The sequence below is a fragment of the Typha latifolia genome, chromosome 4, assembly GCF_019914945.1.
Source record: "Typha latifolia isolate L0001 chromosome 4, TyphaL0001v2, whole genome shotgun sequence".
Taxonomy (NCBI): Eukaryota; Viridiplantae; Streptophyta; class Magnoliopsida; order Poales; family Typhaceae; genus Typha; species Typha latifolia.
In genome coordinates, this window is record NC_133089.1 from 5,174,319 (window position 1) to 5,198,775 (window position 24,457).

Sequence of the window (24,457 nt, forward strand, 5' to 3'; positions counted from 1 at the left end):
TTGTGGATTTGAATGAATTTCAAGTTGGGTTGGAACCGGCTCGTTCTGGCTCAGTTCAAAAAATTATTTATTAATATTATATATTTATATATTAATATATACTATATATAAGGCTCGCTAAACTCAATAGGTTATTTTAAGGTTTTGCAGCTTAAGCTCGATCCGAGTCAACTTGAAAAATAAGCCTTATTCGACTTGGCTTAAAAATAGCATAGTTTTATAACTAGGTTTGGCTCTGGCTTAGTTTGGCTTAGACTAGCTCTACTTGAGATTGACTTAAAAATAGGTTCGATTCAAGGTCGGGCTCGATAGGGTTCGGTCTAGCATGCCTCAAGCTTGGCTCGGCTTGAGCTAAGCTGAGCTTGAGCTAAAGCTGGCCCGCGCAGACTCTACTCATTTACACCCCTATCATCCACTAATGGTATCATGCATGAATTACTAAGGCCTACCTAATGTCATATCTTCATTCGACCCTAACTCTGCTAAGGTTTCAACTACATCTTCTTCTCTCTCTTCTAGAGATTTTTTTTCTTGTCGTTTGCAGGGTTTTCCTCTCCTTTCCTAGCTCATGTGGCTAGGGAAGGGGAGAAGTACTTCTCCTTACAATGATTTTCCCAACTCTTAGCTTCTTTTCTCTTCTCCCACTTTCTCTTTTCTTCTTCTTTCCGTTTCAGCCAATCCAATGTTTTATCTTTCTCCTCTCCTCCTTCGAGCCATTCAACTTCTCCTCCATCTTCCTCCCCCTCTCTTTCGCCTCTATCTTCAAAACAATCCTTATCACCGATGATCTCAGTTCTGACTAGCGTTGCCACCTTCTCCATCACTACTGTCGAAGGGTACATTGATTCCGAATGAGAGCCAACACATTCCCCTTCAATTAGCCCCATTAGATATCCTCTAGTCGGCAGCCCTTCAGCCCCTCTAGGTGGGTGTGAAAATAGATCGGATTATCTCCAACTCGACTCGCTATCGATTCAGACTCAAATAAAAAAATTTATCTAATTCATATACGGATAGAATTTTTGAAAAAAAACTCGGATACCGATCCGGATACGGGTCAAATATAATTTCAAATTCGGATACAAATATCATATATATGTTTACCCGCATAATTTTTTGAATAATTTACAGTTTTTAGTTTACTTATTTAAATAGTGAATATTGATATTGTTACTAATGATATATTATATATTATTTGTAAAGATTAATTCTCTAATTTTATAGGTATTTGACATACAAAAAGTTTATTTTTTGTGAAACTCTTTATATTTTTGTATTAATTATATCTAAATAAAAAATTATAATTCATTTAAAATTCAATCAATATTCGTTTAAGATCCGATTCTCTATTCGAAAATTATCCATATCCGTTTAATTATGATATAATTTTAAATTTTGTTATCCATCCAATATTCATATTTGAATCTGTATCCAAACTAAAAATATGAATATAAATATAGTTAAACACTATTTGGTCCGTAACCAATCCGGTTTCAACCTCGTTACATTGGGGTTTGGATTCAATTGAGTTTGACTTTGGAGAGATTCAATTATTATCAAAGACCAGTAAATCTATGCCTTTCTTGAAATCTCAAAACCTTGTTTAAGACTTCTTTACAACACCCAGCACTTTCCTCACTATTTTTTTTTTTCACCAAACGTTCACATGTAAAACCTCTACTTTGTATACCCCAACATTTGACCACTTATAGCTCTCAGATTGCACTAACTTGTCATTCTAACAGAACGAACAGTAAGGAAAATAATTGGTGTTTATTTACCTGATATTAATTAAAAATCCCCTTTAATGTCTAGGCGTTTCTACAGATGCTACGTACACACAATCAAAAGATATGACGCAATCAATGGTTGGATGGTACATTACATGGATGCTGCATCTCTCAAGATATATCAGCAAAAAAGAAAATGCCGTTGATCTACTTTTCTCGGCACTTGGAGACACATCTTTTCCTCTCTCTAGAGGTGTCGCCGAATTCTGCCTTCGCTCCAAGAGTGTTTCTACTCCCCCATGCTCTCGGAATCTCAGCTCTGCTTCTTCCCACCAGCCAGGATACGAGAGATCTGCAAACCTCGGCTGAACGCCTGGTTAAACAGCAGCCTTGTCTGGAACTCAGAGACGAATGGGAACCACGCCAACGTCGTGACTGGCGCGAAGATGACGAGGCCCATGATGTACTCGTAGCCCCTTGCCAGTGCCTTAACAGAGCCCCAGAGTCCCAATGTCCTTACTACTGGCTTGCACGCCTGCGATATCTGCTCCAAGAGATACCAATAATGACAACCTAAAATGAAGCTCGTGAAGCTGCCTATGATATGACTGAAGGTGTTACCTGCAGCAGTGCCCATCCCGTTGGAATGAAAGCAAGTAAGCTGGCGAAGATGTCGCCTATTGTTAGATTGAGAAGGGTGAAGAGGACGACCAAAGTCCCTACGGAACCGATGAACAAGAATAACTTGAGAAGCCGGAACATGAGTTGGAAGTCGGCGCTGAACCTCTTCCTTCCCATGGACACCACCTACAGAAAAAACTCCCGTTAAGCAAAGTAGGGAAGTAAAAATATTGGACAGGGAGATCTTTTTTTGTAAAAAAAAAATTATTCAACAAATAACTGACCTTCAAAACTAGGATCACTGCAACAATAACCAACCAAGATAGGCCATACACCTGAGCACAAGTAAACGTGCATACTTAGTGTGGTTTATTTGTATTATCATGATATCAACCTAATCCAACTTCACAATGGCCTAATTACAAGTTGAGCGTGAGAACGCTCAAAGAAGGAACATGTTATTGACTTGCATGGAGTATCATTTGCCCAACAAACTAAAATATGCTTACAGCAGATAAAGGTTTCCTATCATTACTTGGTGGTCAACATAAAACTTGTCAAGAGAACTTTTTTAATCGGTACTTAACAGAATGATTAGAAATTGAGAAGAAAGAAGAAGACGCACCATGATGCTTTTGTTGCCATTGGCAATATTAAGGTGATATACTATTCCGTATTGGAAGATGAAGAATCGGAGAGAGAGAACGATCTCCCAAAAGTGCCCCAAGAATCCTGTCGACTGCAAGTGTTCCTGCTCCTCGTCCCACCAAGATTCCCAACTTTTGTTTGCAGGCACACCAATTCCACCCCGACTATTTATCCACTTCGTCCAGTCGTCCCAGTCGTCAACGATCTTCTGCCATTCAAAACCGGACGGATTGAAAAGAAATGGTGCAAATAACCACGTAACAACTAGGAACCACATCGATGACGTAAGAAGCAAATAAGCAACAGAGTCGGTTGCCACAGAGCTATATATCTGATAAACTATCAGTAGAACCATCAGCTCCAACCCTTTGACAAAGTGGCTCCTTGAATACATTCTATAATTCTCTGCAAACTTTACATGTCGGACTACAAAACCTCGACCTGTGGCTCTGTATTTCGCCCCACCATGCAAGACCGTCCGCCCAAAGTAATGCGACTTTGTTCCTAGAGAGAATGTAAAGAACACTGAGCACAGCTGAAGCTGCATGATGATGAAGTCACCCAAAGCTGTTCTGAATCCTCTTTCTAGTCCAATTTCCATAAACATTGGTAACGCCATTAATAGACCCAATTGGACTATAGATTGAGATGCCATGGCTGCCTGAAGGGCAACATTGCCTCTCATTCTTGCTTGCTTCATAATTGCACTCTCCAATCCACCTAATGACAAGTAAAGTCTTCCGTACAAGAAGATGTATACTATAAGAACAACCATCTGCATAGATCAATAAAGAAACTCAGAGATCAAGAAATGAGGCAGAAGCATGAAGGTATTAGTAAGTCATCAGCAACAATTATGGCAAGCATAATATATGTTCCATGAGTAAGTGAATCAGATTTAATATTCCTCTGATTCTTCAATTCTAGTGTAACACTGGCGTGTTGGATGTTCAGTATAATTATAATGTGAAAAAGTATCAACATAGGGTGTCCTATTACTTTATTTTTGGAGATCAAGTTAAAGCAAGGAAATGGGCATTACCATTGAGCTGACATAAAATCCAACAGTCGTAAAGTAAAATGACAGCATGCGGAAGAAATCAAAGCGATGACCCAACCGATAGATATCTCTGCTGAGTATTTGCTCCCCATTGCCACAGGCCACTTTTGCTTCAAAAAGTGAAATTTGGTTAAGCCCGACATCACGACCCTTTCCGACCTGGATGTACTCATGGTGGGTAACATTTCCACGTCTTAATGTTGAATTGAAACCTGAAAACAGTATTACGACCAGCTTATATGTCAAATATAATAAAGCTTTACAAAATATAGAAAAATTACCAGCAAATATATCCTCGCTTAAATTGATTCCCTGGGAAGCCTTGCTAATGCCGCCTCTAGTTATGTGGAAGATCCTGTCAAACACATCTGGATGGCCATAGTGAAACCGTACCCTGTTCAAATAAAAGTAATTATTAGTATTGTCTCAATGAACTGTTCTTAATGCAGTGGAAGCTTATAAAACTTAAAACAAATCAGTAGATTGTCAAAACTTAGGATAAACCTGAGTTCGGATCCTGCTAGGCCTATCTGTCATTTAAAATAAATGAAACCTTCACCCATTTAATTAAAATCTACTTCTTGACCCTCTTCAAGCCCAGAGTGAGAGGAGTGTTAGACTATAAAAGTATAAAACCATCGTTCTCCATCAGCAGAAACTTTTAGATAGTGAAATTACAAATAACATGCAATATATTAGGCATAAAAGTGGGAGACTATATTTCCTTGTGGAACTTATTGGCAACTGAAGGAAACTGCATTCAGGAAAGAATAATCAGCCTCTTTTAAGTAGTGATTTTGATGAAAAGTATGAGAAAAGAGGACGAGGAAATCAGGACAAAGTAACAGTAATCCCAGCTACTAGAATTTTTTAAGCAGTATTAAAGGCTTAGACAACCAAGAAAAGTTCCCTTTATTTTCCTTCCTTTTCTTCTTAAATGTTTTAAATATTTATGTTCATTTATTACAAATAAAAGAGAACTACTTTTTCTCAGCTATCAAAATGCTACAACTTGTCTTTTTCTTGAGTATATGATTGTTTTGGTGAATTGAAGTTTTAATTAAGTTGCAGCAGTTATATTTAGGGAGATGGATCCAATTGAAAGTGTATATATAGCACTTAGAACAATGCACCTAATATATCTTGCAGGAATCGTCGTACCTGCAGTGCAGTATTAAATTACTAGATCACAAATTAGATAAACTAGATAAACTTACTTTAAGGGGTTTGCAAGGACCCTCTGTCCAATAGTCACAAAGCTGGTTTCCTGGTTTGACATAAACCAAGCCAAAGATGATACACTGGAATGAAAATAGTAGCGACATCAGATGTCTACCTTTGTGCTAATGGCTAGTTAAAAAGTGGATTCATTTGATGAAAAGCAATACTACCTTCCCGTAAATATGTGCTCACGCACACCAAGAATGGTAGGCTGTCGCACTCCGTGATCTTCATTAAATTCTTCCAATAGGTTACGCATTTTTAGAGCCTCTTCCAGATAATTGTCCTGAAGAATTCATCATTCTATCAGAACAAGCTATAAGACTACAAGAGTAACCTGCAGTAACTGCAAAACTTATTTCTTCTACCTGATTCATATCAATGGTTTGTAGTGCCTCACCCCTAGTGAAGATTATTGCATGGTTCTGATTTTCAGGTTTTCCTTCACCTACCTTTGCTGCTCCTGGCAACTTTATGCGGTAGATTTCCTTCCATATGAAGTATCAGACATCACTATCTTTGAGTTTTGTTCTCAAGAGAGAGAATCTAGTTCTGATATATGGTTACCTGATCGCGATTATCGACAGCTCTCACAAGAACAGAATAATACACCTTCTGCACCTTGTCGCCATCTCTTTCTTCAACTTCATCAATATATGCTACCCGGAGGGAAGGATAACTGAATTTTTATGGCAGAAAATAAATATACTTGCTGTAGAAACTAGAATTCACAGTAACAACAATTGTTTGATTAAAGATGTTTCATTTCAAATACAAGTTAATGTTGCATGTAACAGTACATATAATATCCAAGTGTTTACATAGCTCCTTAGGAAGTTTCAATGTTTACATATCGAGGTAATCTTAAGCTATATTTAGATATGAGGAGAAAAATGCTACAGTTTCATTCAAACTTATTAGAGCATTTTATGTTGTATTTGGAACATATATGACAAAGAGAAGCACCGAAGTAATAAAGTACCTTATTTCTTTTGAAGCAAAAAGCCAATGGACTGTAGTCACTGTAAAGCTTGTGCTGCTGCCCGATGTGGTAAACTTGGTTTTAGTTTTTACATAGGATTTTATATTCATGTCTTGTCTAAAAACTCATTTAATAGACTACCACAACCTTTCTCTTATAGCTGCTGATTATTTGTCAAGGTAACTGATAATCAAGTATAATTATTTTTCTTTTGGCACTTTTCACATATTTAAAATGAATTGACTCTATCACACCAGATAGTTATATATTAACAGATTAGAAAGTGCCTATGTTGTATAATCTTTGCTTCAAGATCATGGAAAATTGGAGGTACTTCTGCTTGAGCAGAGATAAAGAGAGTGACTTAACCTGATTTCAAGAATTTTGCCAGATGTCATTAGTGTTTCTAAAAGTTTCTGGATTGGGCAAAAGTTCCACAAAACAAACATAGGCAATTGTTTGATTTGGGCATTTCTTGTTGAATTTATTTATTTTGCTGTACTTTCATGGACAGGCGTTTGCTAACAGCTCTAAATATGCAATCATTCTCACAATAACTTGTATTTTATAGTATTCAATATCAATATTTCTGCCTTGGTTTCTACCAAAAATCTTTCACTTAACAATTTCAGAAATTAGTTGCACACAGTCTACAGATTATGATTTTGATAGTTTTTCTCTAGTTAATCTTGATTCAAGTTTGGTAAAAAGATACCATTGCTAGTTAGATCAAAGATGGCTGAGCCACAGGCATGGTACATGCCGCAAGAGAAGGAGAGAAAAGAAAAAGAGGGAGACTGCTCACTTTTACTCTTTGACCTCGTTGTCACTGCTCCCCGTTGCTGCTGATCTCGTCGTCGCCCGTCGCTCGCATGCCCAAGGTCACCAATGAAGGTACCAATGGTCATCCGCAACTTAAGTTTTTATTCGAAACTGGCCCGACCCAACCCACTCGAGCCTTCTTCCTCCTTGAGCTGGGGCTAGGGCATCCGTGTCGGAGCAATCGACGCCTTCATCAACAACCTCGGGCATGTGAGTGACAACAAGGTCGGCGGTGACGGCGAGCAGATCGTTGCTAGGAGGGGTGCCATGCGGCATCCCTCATGCCACGTGCTGGTATGCTACCAGCACGATCATTGTTGGGTTAGATTACTACCAAACACGATATCTCATTCTAGTAGAGTAATTTCTCCTAGCTGGTATTTTCTTTACCAAATTCTCCTCTTTCTTTTTAGGTAGTATCTGCTTTAATTTATAGTGACTGATAGAAGCATCAAAATGGGAAAGTTACCACCATAATTTCATGTAGAGTAGACAAGATCAAATTTTGAACCTAACCCTGTGTTCATGAGCTACCTGATTTTGGAGCAGATAAGGCAATACTTACCAGTCTGATTTGCCAAGCCAGATTCAGTTATAAATTTATAATACATATCAGACTAGCCCGCCCAAGTACTTTGCAGGTTGGGGCATCACTTATGCTAACTCATTGCAATGACTATTTCTAAATCCTTCAAGGAGACTTCTTAAATTTCAGTTTTGATGGTGATCTATCCAGGGCCACTGAAATGAGAGTGTGCAAATATATAACTAAACAATCAGATTCATTAAGTAAATTGACAAATCACAAAATGTAATTATGTACGTGCTGATTCTATTAAGAGAATGACCATCGACAACACCCATCAAGCATCATATGAAAGAAAGTGTAATTACGAACAGGAGTTCAAGGTCTAACTTAATGTAATAGAAGAGTCTTGAAGAATGAAAGTATGAAACTATAATCACAAGAAAGAATTTCAAGACTAAACTCAAATAAAAGTCTTACTTGACCATCAAATTCAAAATGTCCGTGGCACGGCGATCTCCAGACTGTTTTTGATTGCCATAAATTTGGCAGGTGGCAACATATGTGAATTTCATGTCCGCAATGGCCTCAAGTTGAGCAGATAGAGATCTTTGGCTCTTCTTTTCTTCCTCCACTGGATCAGTAACTGCCTTATATCCGTCTAATATTTCTGTAGGCCAGTAGGAAAATGAAGACCAATCATCAGTAAAAAGGAAAAATGAGGAAAAAGTATTGCTTTATGAGGACAATTAAAGGAGAATACCACTCTCTGAAGCCATGTCAAGAAAAGCCTGAAGCTTCAGAGCTCTTCTGTAGTACATCATTCCTCTAACTGCCCAAATGAGGAATTGTAAGAAGCAGCTAATCTAGTGACCATAACAACAAACAATTTAAGATAGTTACCTGTTCTACAGAGTGTCTGCCCCCTAAGAGAGGCCCAATGACGAAGTTGTAAAACATTCTCCTCATTTCCCCAAACTTCACTTTCTCTTTTGCAATTAATTCTCTCCATGAAGTTGTTCCACTCATCTATTATCATTGATTAATAAAAAACCAACAAAATTAACCTACGAGTAATGAGTTTATATCACAAATCTTATATTTCTAATACATCCAGATAAAAGAAAAGGATGAAGCTCAGAACCTGGAAAGATCTTTTGTAGGTAAAATATGATTGACACACCGTCTTCATTCTCCAAGTCAAGATCATTTCTAGAAAATACAGTCTCTTCACTGTAGTATGGGGTCATGACACTGCCAAGCTCACAAATATTATGGGGCAGTAAGATAATAAAACTTTAACAAATGAATGATGAAATATTATAGATCTGCATCACAGTATCACTCATGGTGCATATCACAATTATGAAGAACTGACAGATTTCAATAATGTATGCCAGTGGACATAAGATAGAGATTACTATAGGCTGAAATGAAAAATGTGCTAAAACTTTCTTGCGTTAAGTCCGTAATGGTATGCAACATAATATATGAAGAAAAAAAATATCTTTAGAGTTTTAAATTACTGCACAACCAAAAAATATTCCAATTGTAGTGGTAAAAGTAAAATTAAGCTGGACAGGTTTCCAAATTTCACTAATATAAATGATGGGTGACATAGAAGGGTTTCATTTACTTAACCAATTGTTGGCCTAATAACAGTGCATGTACAAAACTGTATAAGGATTTGACCCAATTTCTCAACAAGCTTTGGATATCACTAGCACAAAGTCAATTGCCAGATTTCAGTCATTCACAACAGAATTTGTTAGAAAAGTATTAATGTTAGAAGATTCCTATAAACATCATTGACTAAATACAAGAATATGTAGTGCACATAATCTACGCGTAGGTTTCTACTTTCCTCAGAACTCCATCTCTGATAATAGTACCTATGTCTTTAGCATTTCAGTCAACTTCTTTTAGATTACTAAGGAAAGAACCAACCTTTTCTAAATTAGAAAAGAGGGATGGGAGGAGTGTGATGCACGCTTCATCTTTCTCAACTCTCACCATTTTCGCACGTAGGGAAATCATATCAAAGATGACAATTCAATGTGCAAATTTTATCTTGCAAACTCCAATGCTTGGCACTGAAGGCTTTGTTGTTGTTGAAAACAATTAGTTTGACAAATTTACCTGTGAAAAATTGTGTTCTGTTGCACCTGCATCCGTACATGTATAGACAGAAAACCATTTGACTAGAAGCTTAGAACTATATAGAATGCAATACAATATAATTGTCACATTTGCACATTAAGGATTGTATATTTTCTTATGCGCTATCGATTTGTCATGCTAATCAATATAGCCGAACTAAGCAGCATGTGCAACTTGCTATTCTTTGCATTGATTTCCCTGGAGAAAAAAAGAATCTAGCATATATCTTCCATAGCCCACATCACAGAAAATAATACAAGTTCATTCTCTTGAAAGAAACACTGGGACTCATGGAACTAGAATTGCTAACCTGAATGATAACATTTTGCGAACTCGAGGTGCACGTGGCATGTCCATGAATAAAGAATTTGAGAAAAATGCTATCCTTCGCCGAGCTTCAAGATTTGTAGGTACATCCATGGCAGATTCTTTTACTGTCAATAGGAGGTACAAGCGTTTAATCTGCATAGGGAAAAATGTGAGTGTACTTTCATCATTACCAAAATATAATCTCTTAATTACAAAAGGTAATTATTGTTTTAGATGCTAGGAACCTGTTCCTCCCATTGTGCTGTGGTTAGAGGAGGAAACAATATGGCAGGCTTTGAACCAGTACCAGCAAAAAGTTGTCTTCGAGGAACAGAATCCTTATTACCATGGCCAAGCTCAATGAGTTCTCTGAGATTATTATTTTTTATTCAAAATGAGCATGTTAAAAAGTTAATTTCTCAGAAGTTTTGATACTTTCACAGCCACGGTTATAAAAAACATACCGGATCTCGTTAACCATCATATCTCGAGTAACCACCTCCAACATGTCTTGCAGCAAGAGTACCACAGTGTCACGCTTTGAGGCATTACCTTCTTTCTGTAAGACAAGATAATAGTTTTAATGATCCTCACTATATCATGTTTACTCAAATATGGATATGTCAGTAATCAATGGTAAAAGGGTCTTAGGAACTAAATGAGTCTTCTTTATAGTTGACTTTACCAAGATAGCCACAAGCTCAACAAACTTCTTACACAGGACAGGCAATGCACTCATTCTAAAATTGGCAAGAAATGTGTTCCTTGCAATGTTGGCTTCAATTTCTTTAATGATAATGCCAATAATCCTGCCCCAAAGATAAGAAATTATGTCAAGTTGTGAAAGGAAATAAGATAAAAGTTTTCCTTGCTAAAAAAAGTTAAGTCATATTTCAGATGGTGAGACAGAAGTAAATGAGACTTTGATGAGATTACAGTTACATAATTAAAGTATAAGTTTAAGTAACAATACTAACTTGAACTAAATTTGTTAAATCAATATACTAGTTAACACTATCATTTAATGCTCCAGCTAGCAGCCAGTCTTCAGTGAGATCAATGCTTCATGCCAAATAATCCCACTGGTCCCTAAGTTTGAAGAGAAGACAATGAGGTTCTTTTTCCTATAACTTAAACTCCAGTCGGATTGATGCGGCAAGCAACAGGTAGCTCTTAAGTAATTGATGCAGAAAGTGAAATCTAACAGGGAATTTGGCATTCTAGCCATTATAAAGCTACATCATCAATCTCTTACGACAAAATTATTGACTACACCTCACCTGAGGAAATGAGATCTAATAATATAGGATAGGATGGTCACAAACCCAAATTCATAATTGGAAGGTCCATTGTAATAATTATTCCATAACTCATGAAGAAGTGCAAAAGGGTTAACAAAATTACTAAACACAACTAGTTAGGCTTCTCTTATTTTCTATACATGCACAAGCATTGACTATGCAACACGAAGTACAACAGTAGTGTCATTCATCACATCAGATGTCTTTTTTCCGTACAATATCTACCATGTTCTTTCTAGCTAAACATTTTGCAGCAAAAGAAGTAAATCTTAAAATCAATATGCAGCTAAGCTCTCTGATCTATAGTAGTTAGACATAGAATAAAAAGAAAAGCATATCTTACATGTGAACGACAGAAAAACTACAATTCAGTGACTTTTCTTAGAATTAAATGACAGGATTAGAATTGAAAGTTCAAACAGACCTTTTCTCATTCTCGCCAACAACCAGAAGACTAAGAACAAGTTTAAAAGACTCATAGCATTCTAGCACAGCGCATTTCATATACTCATCCACACAGATACGTTTCCAAAGATCAGAATCCTTTGACCTAAATTCGGCTGCCATATCCAAGGCAATAGGAATCTGCAAAACCAGCCATGAGATTGAAATGGAAATATCCATACTCACAAAAACAAGAGACAGAAGAGTGTGATAAAGACCTTGCTAGCAAGCAAGAATGGTGGCCATTGTATTAACTTCAGGCTGGGATCTGAAGAGTAAGGAACTAGCAAGAGATCCATCTCCCTGGATTACAAAAGAGAAGAACATCAGTTTGATACTTGCATTATACCAACTAAAAGGAAGGAAAAGAAAAGTATAATATATTAAGAAGTTAAAGGCCATTCCTATCACTTATCAGGTCCTCTTCTCTGAAACTACATATAACTTCATTCCATAATTGAGCAAATTTTGCAGCTTCAGTTCTTTTATTTGGAGAAACCTAAATTGCATTCATGTTAGTCTCCAAACTTCAAGTGATTATATATTGTTCACAAAGCATATTAACTTGATTGGCAACCTCTGCAAAACGCTTTGAGAGAGAAAACTTCTTCTTCTTAGTCTTCTCAGATGGCACCAGATATGTGTTAAAGGCTCCGGGTAGAGAATGAAATCGTGATCTCAGCATGCCCAATGTCCGTATCTGTCAAAGTAAATTTAAGAGCTCAAAATTTAAGATTCCACCACCATAATGATATTAAACAACCATGGAATTTTCTAAAGTAAGAATAGTTTATTCTAGAGAGTGAACAGTCAGCAAAGCTGATGTGGTGTCTGTGACTATCTGGCGCTTAATCCAGTGAGATAGTAATGAAAATGTATGTGTTAGAATATCAAATATAGAACCATCTGTCAGAGTATTGTTGTTCTATATTAGGAAATAAATGGGTGCCAAATATATTCTCCTAAAAATGTAGATATGCAAATTGATCCACTTTCATTGTATATATTTATGCTGATTGATCTACATTCCTTGTATAGCTTTATGTTGATGGATCTACTTTCCTTGTATAGCTCTATGCTTACCTTGCATAGTTCTAGGGCACCTCTTATTTAATAGAGGTTAGCTGGTCAATGATATTAAGCTTGGAATGCAAACCTACCTTGTTTTCTAACATGGTATCAGAGCTTTCTTGAACTCTTCAACTGCTTCTGCAAAATCCTTCATCTTGGGGTTCTCTTTTGTGGTGGCGTTGTTTTTCTGGCTTTGAGATTAATATTTTCTTATTTCATTACTCTCTGATTTGTGTTATTCATCTCTTGTGTTCCTTATCATGTCTAACAAGGGTGACTCTTTTTGTGTTTGATTTACTGAGAAGAATTACTCTGCTTAGGAGTTTCAGTTCAAAATGTTTGTCAAAGGGAAGGAGCTTTGGGTCACCTTGATAGTTACATCAAGTGTGAAGGTATTGAGGCTAGCAAGGCCTCATGGGAGATCAAGGATGCCAGGGTTGTCACCTGGACCCTGAGCTATGTGGAACCTCATATTGTTCTTAGTCTGCGTCTTTACAAGACGGCTAAGGGCATGTGGGACTATCTGAAGAAGGTTTATAAATTATAACCTAGACAACTCTGCTCATCATTTTCAACTTGGATTTGAACTTGCAGGGTTCTGTCATGGAGATCTATCCATTCAAGATTATTATTCTAGTTTTCTGAATTTTTGGATTGAATATTCAGACATTGTCACAAGCAAGGTACCAGTTGAATCACTTAGCAACAGTCAGAGGCCCATTGGAAGAACTGTGGTGATCCATAGCAACTTGAGTTCTGGTGTGTTGTTCCTCCAGCAGGAGTTCACTCAAACAAACATCTAAAGATAGTGGAGCATCACGGTTTATAAGGTTCGAACGAGCAACTTCATATTTAGGCCGCAAATTCAACAAGAATTGATCCCACTTGCTAATCTCATGGATCGTTTAAACAGCAGCATCAGTACTTGGCAAATTGCTGCTGGTTGGTCTCCCAACATCAATTTGAGGCGGGGGGTGTCATCGAGTATGCTCTGTTCTATATTAGGAAATAGGCGGGTGCCTAATATATTCCCCTAAAATGTAGATATGCAGATTGATCTATTTTCCTTGTAAGATTTATGCTGATTGATCTACTTTCCCTTGTATAGCTTTATGTAGATTGATCTACTTTCCTTGTAGGCACACCTCTTATTTAATAGAGGCTGGCTGATCAATGAGATTAAGCTTGGAATGCGAACCCGTAGCTTCTTTTGCTTCCACATGCACAAACCACACTTTGGCAAGTAAAGGGAAGAATATACTATTCCTTCATAGCAATGCAACCTCCACATTATTAAATGTAAGAATCAACAAAATCCAAAGAAATTTTAGGGCATTATTCTGAATTAATAATATGGAAATCTGTCCTAGAACATCTTGCACAAACAAGAAGAGTTGTCATGTAAACATCAGATAACTACATCTAAAATTGAAGAGAAAAATCATTATTGTCCTTGATTGGAAACAAAAAGGCATAATGATGTATCTTCCTACAGAATGAAACTGCAGCCAAATTAACATTGGCCAGTCCATCCAATAATTCATACTAATGTACAGAGAAAAGAAGCAGCTAGGAGGATGATTAATATGTTAAACGACATGGTATGAATCAAAAAATTATCTGTCTCTATATTTCTGTTGTCACAATGAAAGAAAATTCATAAACTTCTCCAAGATGAAGTAAATACTTGACTTGACGGGAAAGCAAATAATGCAAGACACCTATATTCTTAGTTTTCTTTACCTCTCCTAGTCGCCCAAATGCTCCAGATACACCACCATATAATGTAGAGAAGATTGCATACCATATCTGTGTATCCATAAAATAAACCTGCAAAGAAGAAGACTTCTTACATACAATAGACTTTTTAGGTCAAACACATTGACTACTACTAGAAGAAAAGTAGAAAAGATCATAAATTGTCCTTCAAAAGAGGCAGGGAGAAAGTTTATTAGCCGCACTAACCAAGACCACAGGGGCCCAGATGGACACAACAGCACCAATGTTGTCTGGGGCTGCAAAGTTCAAAAAATCCATTTATAAAGCAAACATAGCAGGTTAAACGCATGCAGGAAATCAGAGGAATTAATACCATTAGGAAAGAATTCATGCCAGGCATAATGAATATTATGAACATTCATTACATCCTTGGTTGGTTTGATCATAGGTTTGATCTGCAAGAAAGCAATAAAATAAGAAAAATGTTCTTGCTTTCACTATGGGTTTTACATTATGTTCTATCCTCAAGGTTGGACTCAAAAGAAACAATTACCTGGACAAAGAAGCTGAAAGCAAATTTCGAACACAACAGCAAAACCCAAAACAGTGTATACCTGAAAAAAAGGAATGGAGCAAGAACATTAGTGGTGATTTTCCTGTACAAAAAGGAACCAATACATAACAAAATGGTGATAAAATAATCTTACTTGAAAAGGGCAAACTGACTTTCATGCATACCCCTTCCAACATAAATTCGTGGCTGCAAATAATTAGTTAGTTTATGCAGTTAGTAGATGATATCATTTAAAGAACAAATAGATTCCACATGGAATAGTCCATCTTAAGATATGACAATACAGTCCACTGAACATTTGCATTATATTAGCACACTAACTACTATAAAAGCATAAATCTATTAGAGTTGGTAGCAACATGATGAATAAAAGTAGCCATGCCCCCTAAATAACTCCTTTTCTAAACGGCAATCTCAATATAATACCTCTCTCCGACACATTCAAAGCTACGTACTCACCATGCAGCTCACAATATTTCTTCAGCTTCAAATTGCTCTCCTTCACCACATTGATAGGGCTACTCTAACCTTGTGGAACAAAAGATTATTTCGGGCCTTCCAAATACTCTAGAGAATCGCAAAACAATAGATCATATCCTCAGTAGCTAGATGACCATCAGTAAAAGCTATCCACTATGGTATGTTTTATTTTTTATGTTCAAAACTCAAACTCATTTATGGGTTTGAGACATTTTGAGAGAACCAAAGAGTGGATTTCATTTAAAAGGATTAGGATTTATATTTTAAACTATAGAGACTTGGTAAAGGATCACACTCCAAATCTCTATTTTGATACCACTAGTCAACTGCTCTAAAAGTTGAAGTTAATGTGGATGACAGGAAGAAAATATGAGCACAAGTACCGAAGGGGAGAGAGGGGACAGAGGGAGAGATCTTTTAATGTACTTTTTCAGTTCAAAAGCATTTAAATTAGATAAGTGCTTCTCATTTTTTTCTATTATCAAAATGTTGAGACAGTAAATCAAGTTATACTTCAGTGAGTTGTATATCTAGGCCCTTCGAAAAAATTTAGATGTTATATACAGAACTAGGCACAATTACAAAATAATAATGGTAATTCTGCTTTCATAAGTTGGAGAACAATGTTATGCTCAGATGTCTATATGTTTAATCTATCTTATCAATAAAATGCCCATACTCAAGCAGTAAAAAGACCAAATGGCATGCAGATTAAATTTGTGAAATTTGCTTGTGATAACAGATCATTCTAATTTAATCAATTTGTTGCTGCTTACTCCACAAAAAGTAAAACTTCTCTCCAGAAAAAAAAAACTCAGCAACAGAAAAGGAAGTACACTAAGAGTGTTAATTTTGTATTTTTGTACCTGAGACCACCATAGAAGAAATCGAATGATATGCCAGTCTGAGTTTTCTATCCACCTTAGAAGCATTGGAAATATAAACAGGAACCCTGTTAGCAAATTTGGGAGCAAGTACACTGCAACAGCCATAAGATATAGAGGAGGTACTCCTTTCACTTGAGGAAGCCAATTTATCAGATCTTTCACCGGTAAATTGATGTTTCCTGTAGAATGAATGTAGAAGAGAGGAAGGATAACAGCCCATGCAGCACTAACTAATATCTTGAGAATATTTCTCAGAACATCACTAAATTTCCATCTATGAAAGCCAGGGAAGTTCAGAACAAGGTCCAGAATACCTGTTGGGTATAGAATAAATAATACAAGTCAACTAACAAATAGAGGGAAGCATCAAGATAATGAAAACAAATGCTATCGATGTCTGAATCTCAGAACAGCTGTTCATCAGTCTGCTATGGCTCATACAGTAATATGATATCATTGATTATAGTAGTGGCTGGAAAGCTTACCATTACAGTTCGATTCATTAAGAAGGCAGAAAATTGTTCTAAAAATGCGCAGAATAGCAAAGGGAGATACAATCTCTTGCTATCAATACCGCATGGCATTACTCCTATTCATAAGTGCAGCTCAAAATTACTCATGAATGCTACTTGCACACATTTTTCAATGTAAACTATGAAAACTGTTCTGATAAAATAAGCTCTCTATTGTTTGTTTTGACTGATTATTTCTATTGTTCAGTAGTAAGACAGCATCCCAGTGTTAAGATGCACACTATGGATCCCACTTATAATAGCAAAAACCTACTAAAGAAAAAAAAAATAATAGCACCTCATGTAAGGTAAATGTGAAGCCAATTGAGAAGTTGAAAATTTAAAAATATACAGGATAATTGTTCCATTAAATGTGTATTACATGGCCTTTACGACCATCTGACATGTAAAGGTGCAAATTCAGGCAGATAGTTGTCCTATACTTTTCTTTCCCAAAGCATTTAATCATCACAAAATTGAATAGTACCATATGTATCATTATTAATTACATGCTTCAAAGAACAATAAAGAAAATATAAGTCTGCCACAGGATAATATGTAGTCGCGAAAGAATTCATACTCTGGAGGAAGCGAAGAAATGATGCTGTTACAAAAATGCTAGAAACAGAGTATAAGATATCCTTTCGAAAGATTTCCGTCAGTGGATAGCCACTCCAGGCAATAATAACCATTGCCTGTAAAAATTCTAACATTAGATATGTATATGGAAATGATTCACTATAGCTGAAAATGGTCCAGTTAGGATATCCACATATTAGTACCTGTAACACCAATATATAGAACGTCCACAAACGGTCAAAACTTCGAAATATGTGCCAAAATGTTCTAGTCTCAACAAAATGTGACTTCCCTGTTCTTTTATTAGAAACTTTTTTAGATGAATGTCCAGCCTGCAGATCAATCATGCAGTTACACATTTAATTTTGGAGACTGTTATGTGAGGATATTGATAACTACAAGTTTGATGCCATACCAGAACTGTGGGCCTCCTTTCACCTATTGATTTGAAAAAATCACCATCGTCACGCATAGGCCATCCCAAATTAAAACAACCAGATGACCTGAGTATAGCACACAGTCTAATTCACTAATTGAATATCAAATTAAAAGAAACACCAACCTAATTTATCAAAATATTTGGAGGAAGAGAACTCTTCACAAACCAGAAGTATTCATTTAGATCATCATAATTACACCATGCTGAATGCGGTGCTTTTCCATTTTTGCTTTTACTGGCTTCCTGGCAAATCAGCACAATCACTTGCTTATCACTGTAATTAGTCATCTATTTGATCTTCTGGTTAGAGACATACCTTCTCAATTACACGATAAATTGGCGTTATTACTTTCTTCAAAAAAGCTTCATCATCCCCACCGTATGAAGGTCTGATATTTTCACCGGTCACAATACTGACATTACCAGCCAATAGACCGTGTAGCTCATATGCCATCTAAACACATTACATTTTCGCTTATGCACTAAAATTTTATAGAAACAAATGAAGGACAAAGAACTATGAAAGATTAATTACATTATGGAAGATGTAGCAAAGGCATTCCGGCATAAAGCGAACATTGGCTGCTTCACCCCAGATAAGAAGAAATAAACCCATATAGAGTATCTTTCTCTGTTGCACTTCTTGTGCTTGTGCACCTTGAGGGAGTCTGAAGTCGAGTAGCTTATGAGCATGAAGGTACATGAGGAAGAGCATAACTGAAGATTGAACAAAAACAGAGTTGCAGTACATCATACCGTAAACTGTGTTTGCGTCCCAAGAACTTACACCATGTTTTGTAGTTCTTGAATAGCTTATTCATGACTGCATCTATAGCTCGCTCATCCAGCTGTGTCAGAAGAAATGATTAGCTAAATTAACAGGGATTGAGTGCAAAGCATGCAAGATCAATATTCTTATCAAAATATATGATTAAAGAACATAATTTAAATTCTTTGTAGATGCATCAAAATGTCAATTTCACAATTCCATTGTGCAAAGTTTTGTGAGTACATAACTAGGCCTAAATTGTGAATATTCTGAACTGCTACCATTGATCATCAGAAGAAACATTAGGCAAGAAATAATTTGTGCTAGAGCAAGAGGCATGTAATCCAATTCAACCAGAAGTGATCCATGAAAGAGAACTAATCAGTCTTTCAGGTCGTCCATATCATGTAAACTAGATCTGTAGGATCAAAAAACAAAAGAAAATTGAGGAATGAAATATCTTGGTTTTGGAGCAACAGGTATTTATGCAGCTGGAAATCAATCATAACTATTTATCCAACCAGGTTTTATTATGGCCCATATTAGTTATGATAATTTGACATAATTCACAAGTTCTTCTGTTTCAGTCATCTTATATGCGACTGGTCAGCAAAATCTTTTCCTTGTTCTTTTTGTAGTTTGTCGGGTCAGCAGAAGGGGAGACCAGGTAGGAAGAATTTACAGTTTGTGAAATGTCTTAGACAAGCACATGCAGACATCATGGCTATCTTACTTGGCATCAAACAATAGAAGCCGAGTGCATATATAATTGCAATGAAGAGTGAAGTAATGCACATGCCTTATTAAGAGGTTCAGGTTTGGGTGTCAGCCTTATATGAACGTTAGCAAGCAGTAGGATCAAATGCTCTCGTTGGTTCCTGACACTGTCCCTCTGGACACAAATGTTACGTAGTTAGAAAATAAAGAAAATTTTAATTATTCATAAGATAAAATGAAAATATAAAGTATAAAGTATAAACGTCTCCTATGTATAGTCAGCAAACCTGAAACCCAAACATTGCCCTCAACCAATCAAGCAGATCCAGGTCTCCTGTTTTTTGCCTTTGCTGCTCGAGAGAAGATGGCCAGTTCAAACCTCGCGTGTTCCGCAGGGCAGCCACAGCTGCTTTAACCTGTCAAGAACAATGCAACAGTAAGACAACATGTGTTGCCTGTAGGGCATCAGATATGACGAGATTACCCAGTTAATTAACACATGGCCAAAATCTAGCACACCCAACAATAGCACCAATAACAACTAACCAATTACTGATGCTTGTAAGAGGAAATGTTAGCATGATATGTGATACCTCCTCAAGTTGCATTATAGATTGTGAAGCACCGGCAGCATCCAAGGGAAGAATGTTATATGGGACATAAATTTCCTTCTTTTCTTGTACATCTTTGGCAGCAGCAATAATCTGCTCAGTTAACCACAAAATAAATAGGACAATAATAACAATTTGCATGATGATGGCTTAAACATAAAGTGAAAATTAAACAAGAAAGTAACAAAAGAAAAAGGCATATTAAGGGAACAAGATCTTTCTTTTTGTAGAAACTAGAAAACATGTTCAATAGGCATTTTGTATTATAATTGTTAATTAACCTCAGGAGCAACTTCTTCCACTTTTTCTGTCTTGTTGACTGCACAGAGTACTTCAAAAAGAACTCCAGCAGTCTGGTAAGCTTTCCCAAGTTGCGCTCTGTCAATAAATTGAACATCATTAATCTCCAGAAGCAAAATCAAGGAACATTAGAAGATCAAAACATAAAAAATAGTGTGCTCACCTATCAGCTTGCTCGCCTTTGTCCAGAGCTCGGACATAGTGTTCATAGTACTGCTGATAAAAGCTCTCGATTTCTCTTGCATCACTCTTCTTTACCCTTTTAGCAAGACTTGGTGTATTATCCTGCAACATGAATCTGAGTCATATCTCTTCTCCTATCCTGTTTATTCCTATCTCGCATTCATGGGATTTGTAAAAATTTTAGCAAGTGTATCATAGTCGTAGAGCACTCGCTAGAGCTACCAACCTATACTCTTAAGATTATGAACACACTGAAGGCTATAATTACTACAGAAGTCCAAGCTCACCCAATGAACATTATATGCATGTTCCGCAGAGCTTACCAAATATTATTCTAAAAATCATAATTGAGAACAATTTTCTAATATATGGTCCATGCCACAGTGATACCCTGTCGACCCCTCATCCTTTATTTTCAACTGCTGCGCTATGAATCACTAGGCGCATTACTTTCAGAACATAATGACGAGGGGGACACTAGGTAAATAAATACCCATCTGTGGCATAACTCATAAGAGCGAGATATATGAAATATAGACATTGATAAAGTTGCATTGTTGTACCTTCTAGTTTACTTGTTTCATTAGCTCCTGGAACTTCAAGATGATCTTGTGTTGTATAAAACTTAAATAGCTCCTCAGATAGTCTTTTTACCTGTCCTTTTTCTTCATGGTTCTTTTTATTTAAGAAATGAAAGATTTCATTACATTTTAACTCTCTCAATTAGTCAATTGTAACTTGGTATCACTTTTACCCTCCGAAGAAAAAAAATATGTGGACAGATGCAATTCTTAAATCACTATTAGAATCCTAAAACCTGCCCTTGAAAGAATAACAAAATTATAATTCTACATTACTTAAAAATGATTTGACAATGGAAGAAGGTTTGACTTAGTCAGTTAAAGCAAATATATCTAAAATATTTTTTTTTCTTTCACTCTCCCTTCTTTCCCCTCCCCCATTCTTCTCCTCTTCCACCTCAATCTTGGCCAGTGGCAGAGCCAAGATTTTCATATAGGGTCAAAATAAATATTGATTTTAAATTTATATTTATTAAATAATTATTAATTTATTTAATATAATATAAAGGTTTGTGTATAACATTATAACTATATATTTTAGTCTTTTTAGAAACTCAACTTTTCGAATATTTGTTACACAATGCAACTATTTAATCTCCATTAGGTTTTGGAATTTAAAGAGTACAAACTAATCGTTTTATAATTTAGAATAAAGCGTAAATTCTCTACAGGAGGGGCAACCTAACTTTTTGGGGAGGATTATCGCACGATTACTTAGGATTATCTAATCTCCATTAAGTTAAATTTAAAATTTTAGGGGGTCAATGGCCCCTCTTGTCTCTGTGCGGCTCCGTTCTTAACTGTGATTCATGATAAATGCTCATATCAATCACCTTGTCCCCCACACACATCTCCTTTTTATCTTCTCCATTAGTGGCTTCTATGGTAATTTCTCCAAATCTCTAGCCCTGAAACCTTCTTCCATTCTTTCAAAACCCAGTTCTTATATCGCTCCATATCTCATTCACAAATTCTTTTCTCCAAGAAGAAAAGAAGTAAGATAGAAAAAAGAAAAAAGAGACTGGCCGAAAGGAGGAGTAATGAAAGGAGAGTATAAGAGAGGGCAGGTCTTGTCTATTTATTTAGTTATTCAAATTTAGGGAACGGTGAACGTTGACAGAAGGGTTTAGTGATGCACCTCCGTAATTTAAGAGTTACATCTATCCAGTCTTTTTTTTCTGCTGAAAGGTACATAAATGTAATTAACTCTAAATTTAATGCATTCGATAAATATGCATAACCGGGACGACATGTGCATCTGCATATGCACCTACCTAGCGCGTGTATTTCCGCCGCATTCCGTAACACTGATCTGGGAGGACTGGATTCTCCAAAGGAAAACATATTTTTGGGCCTAAGATTCAAGTATTAACCTTATCTTATTTTCAAGAATAAACTTTTGATAAAATCCCACAGCTAGGGTTTCAAATGACTAACCTTCCATTAATACTCCACAGCTGGAGCAGAGGATAATCCACGCACGGTGTTCGCGACTTCCCGTAAGTTTCCCAGCCCTAAAACTAGTTACAAAGTGAGGATGCCGCTACCGCTAAGGGGCTGACATTCCACCCTTTTGTAGCTAAATACAACAAAGCCGTTTATTTCTTGCCTAAAAGACCGAAATACCCTAATCACCTGAACAACTTTCCTAGAATACCTGGGCCATTAGCCGTACTCCTAGCTGTCAGGAATTTTTTTTCTAATTTTTAAATATTGACAGGGAATTAAGAAGCTGACAGCGTCTTCTCCAACCCCAGATTTTCTTATTCTTTTTAATACTTTAATAATCTCAATTGAGAAAGGAATAAAAAAATTCACGCCGCAATCATGGAGAAGGACGCCATAGCTCTTCTCTAACCAGAAGGATATCTAAAATAATCGTCGTCGTGTCATAGTACCGAATAAGAAGGAACTGTTGCATATCACTACTATATTTAGACCTTTTTTTTTTAAAAAAAGTAAGCGCCTCTTAAGTATATCGGTAAATCAATTTCTACATTTGCAGAAAACGATCCCCTCTTATTTTATCGAATTTCTTTCAGTTTTTTTTTAATAAATTGTTAAACGTCATTTTTTTTTCGTGTCAGAAGGGAGGATGCTCTTGCAATAAGGAGAAATTTAAGGTGGTGGTGATATGAAAGAAAAAGGCTTAAAAATTTTTAAGTAAATAATAGGAAATTCTTACCCGCTCCAGGCGTTGCAGGAGAGCTGTCTTAAACTGCCGAACTCCACGTCCGCTCGAGCTCGGATCCAGCCGATGCGCCTTCTCGAACGCATAGAATCGACCTTTTTTCCCCCAGATTCAGAAATATGCAAGCAAAATATCAGCTCTCTATCGACATGAAAAAAATATGGAAACAACAAAGAAAAAGGAGACCACTATGATCTCGCTCTTGAACAAATAGACCCATGCGTTGAGAGAGAAGCGACGAGGACTCACAGAGATATGCGACGCGAGGGCGCTCAGGCTCGATCTCGGCGGCAACGCGAAGGATCGGTGCGATGCTACTGAGTGAAGACGGCACGACCTCGTTGTCGAACACCTCCATCGAGAATGTCGCCATCGCCGCGCTCCTCGATGACCTCCTCGTCAGCCCCTGCGGTCCCGATGGCTCCGGCATTCCCGACAACGTTGAGTTTGATGACGACTCCGCCATTTCCTCCTCTCAGTCTCCTGATCTCTCTCACTCCTCTTTCCTAATCCCTCATAAATCGGACAAATCCACAAGAAGCAAGAATAAAGATCGAAACCCTATATACAGCTATCCCCGCTGCCGAGCTCGCTCGCCTGCACAAATCGATCAAAGAAATCGTCAGGAAAATGGTAAGAGAAGAGAAGAGATAGATTACATTGATAGGATTCGAAATATAGGATTTGATGAGACCCTTCGCGAAGGAAAGCGACGAGAAGGCAGAGGGGCGAGGAAGGAGAATACTGAGAAGAGAGAGACGAGGAAAAGAGAGGAGCGAAGGAAGGAGAAATAAAACGAGAGAGAGCCAGGGAGGTTGGGGGTGACGAGGCGATTCGGGCAAATCGTGCGGTAGAGACCGATCGAGACGGTATACATTGGGACAGGTGGCAGTTATCCGGTCGAGATGTAACCGAAGCCGGCGCGTGGACCACTGTCTCGTTAGCCGTTGCGGATGCACACGAGTGGTGGGGCCGGGTTGGGATTGCGAGCTTCTTGGTGGACCGGTCGAATAAAATAAG

At 37.0% G+C, this 24,457-nt stretch overlaps 1 protein-coding gene across 4 annotated transcripts; it reads right to left on the bottom strand.

Moving 5' to 3' along the window:
- Positions 1–1,754: 1,754 nt before the first annotated feature.
- Positions 1,755–23,950, bottom strand: LOC140787129 (callose synthase 5-like). 4 transcript variants are annotated; one of them, XM_073135901.1, is made up of 42 exons: positions 23,687–23,948; positions 23,432–23,532; positions 20,646–20,767; positions 20,464–20,560; positions 20,165–20,275; positions 19,859–19,987; positions 19,654–19,746; positions 18,842–18,933; positions 18,621–18,753; positions 18,402–18,539; positions 18,252–18,328; positions 18,062–18,149; positions 17,850–17,978; positions 17,648–17,762; positions 16,535–16,869; positions 15,322–15,374; positions 15,168–15,228; positions 14,988–15,069; positions 14,861–14,910; positions 14,639–14,725; positions 12,402–12,524; positions 12,228–12,323; positions 12,043–12,126; positions 11,805–11,965; positions 10,765–10,888; positions 10,544–10,638; positions 10,325–10,448; positions 10,081–10,232; positions 8,755–8,864; positions 8,514–8,639; positions 8,374–8,442; positions 8,091–8,280; positions 5,848–5,959; positions 5,649–5,768; positions 5,451–5,566; positions 5,277–5,360; positions 4,341–4,453; positions 4,042–4,271; positions 2,977–3,774; positions 2,636–2,686; positions 2,352–2,537; positions 1,755–2,274 (listed from the first exon to the last, which is right to left on the bottom strand). In XM_073135901.1, the coding sequence occupies exons 1-42, from the start codon at positions 23,901–23,903 to the stop codon at positions 2,044–2,046; spliced, it is 5,805 nt and encodes a 1,934-aa protein (XP_072992002.1). In that variant the 5' UTR covers positions 23,904–23,948; the 3' UTR covers positions 1,755–2,043. The 4 variants fall into 4 exon arrangements, with proteins under 4 accessions (XP_072992002.1, XP_072992001.1, XP_072992003.1 ...); XM_073135900.1 differs by having other exon boundaries at positions 4,042–4,453; positions 23,687–23,950; XM_073135902.1 differs by lacking the exon at positions 8,374–8,442 and having other exon boundaries at positions 23,687–23,949.
- Positions 23,951–24,457: the final 507 nt, after the last annotated feature.

Bases quoted from the DNA above. Each gene is read 5' to 3' on its own strand.
- LOC140787129 (XM_073135900.1), bottom strand. From the start codon at position 23,903: ATGGCGGAGTCGTCATCAAACTCAACGTTGTCGGGAATGCCGGAGCCA. The intron at 20,276-20,463 runs GTTAATTAACAA...TTAACTGAGCAG, and splicing joins TGGAAGAAGTTGCTCCTGAG to ATTATTGCTGCTGCCAAAGA. The intron at 15,070-15,167 runs GTAATTGTTTCT...GCTTTCTTGCAG, and splicing joins CTTTCAGCTTCTTTGTCCAG to ATCAAACCTATGATCAAACC.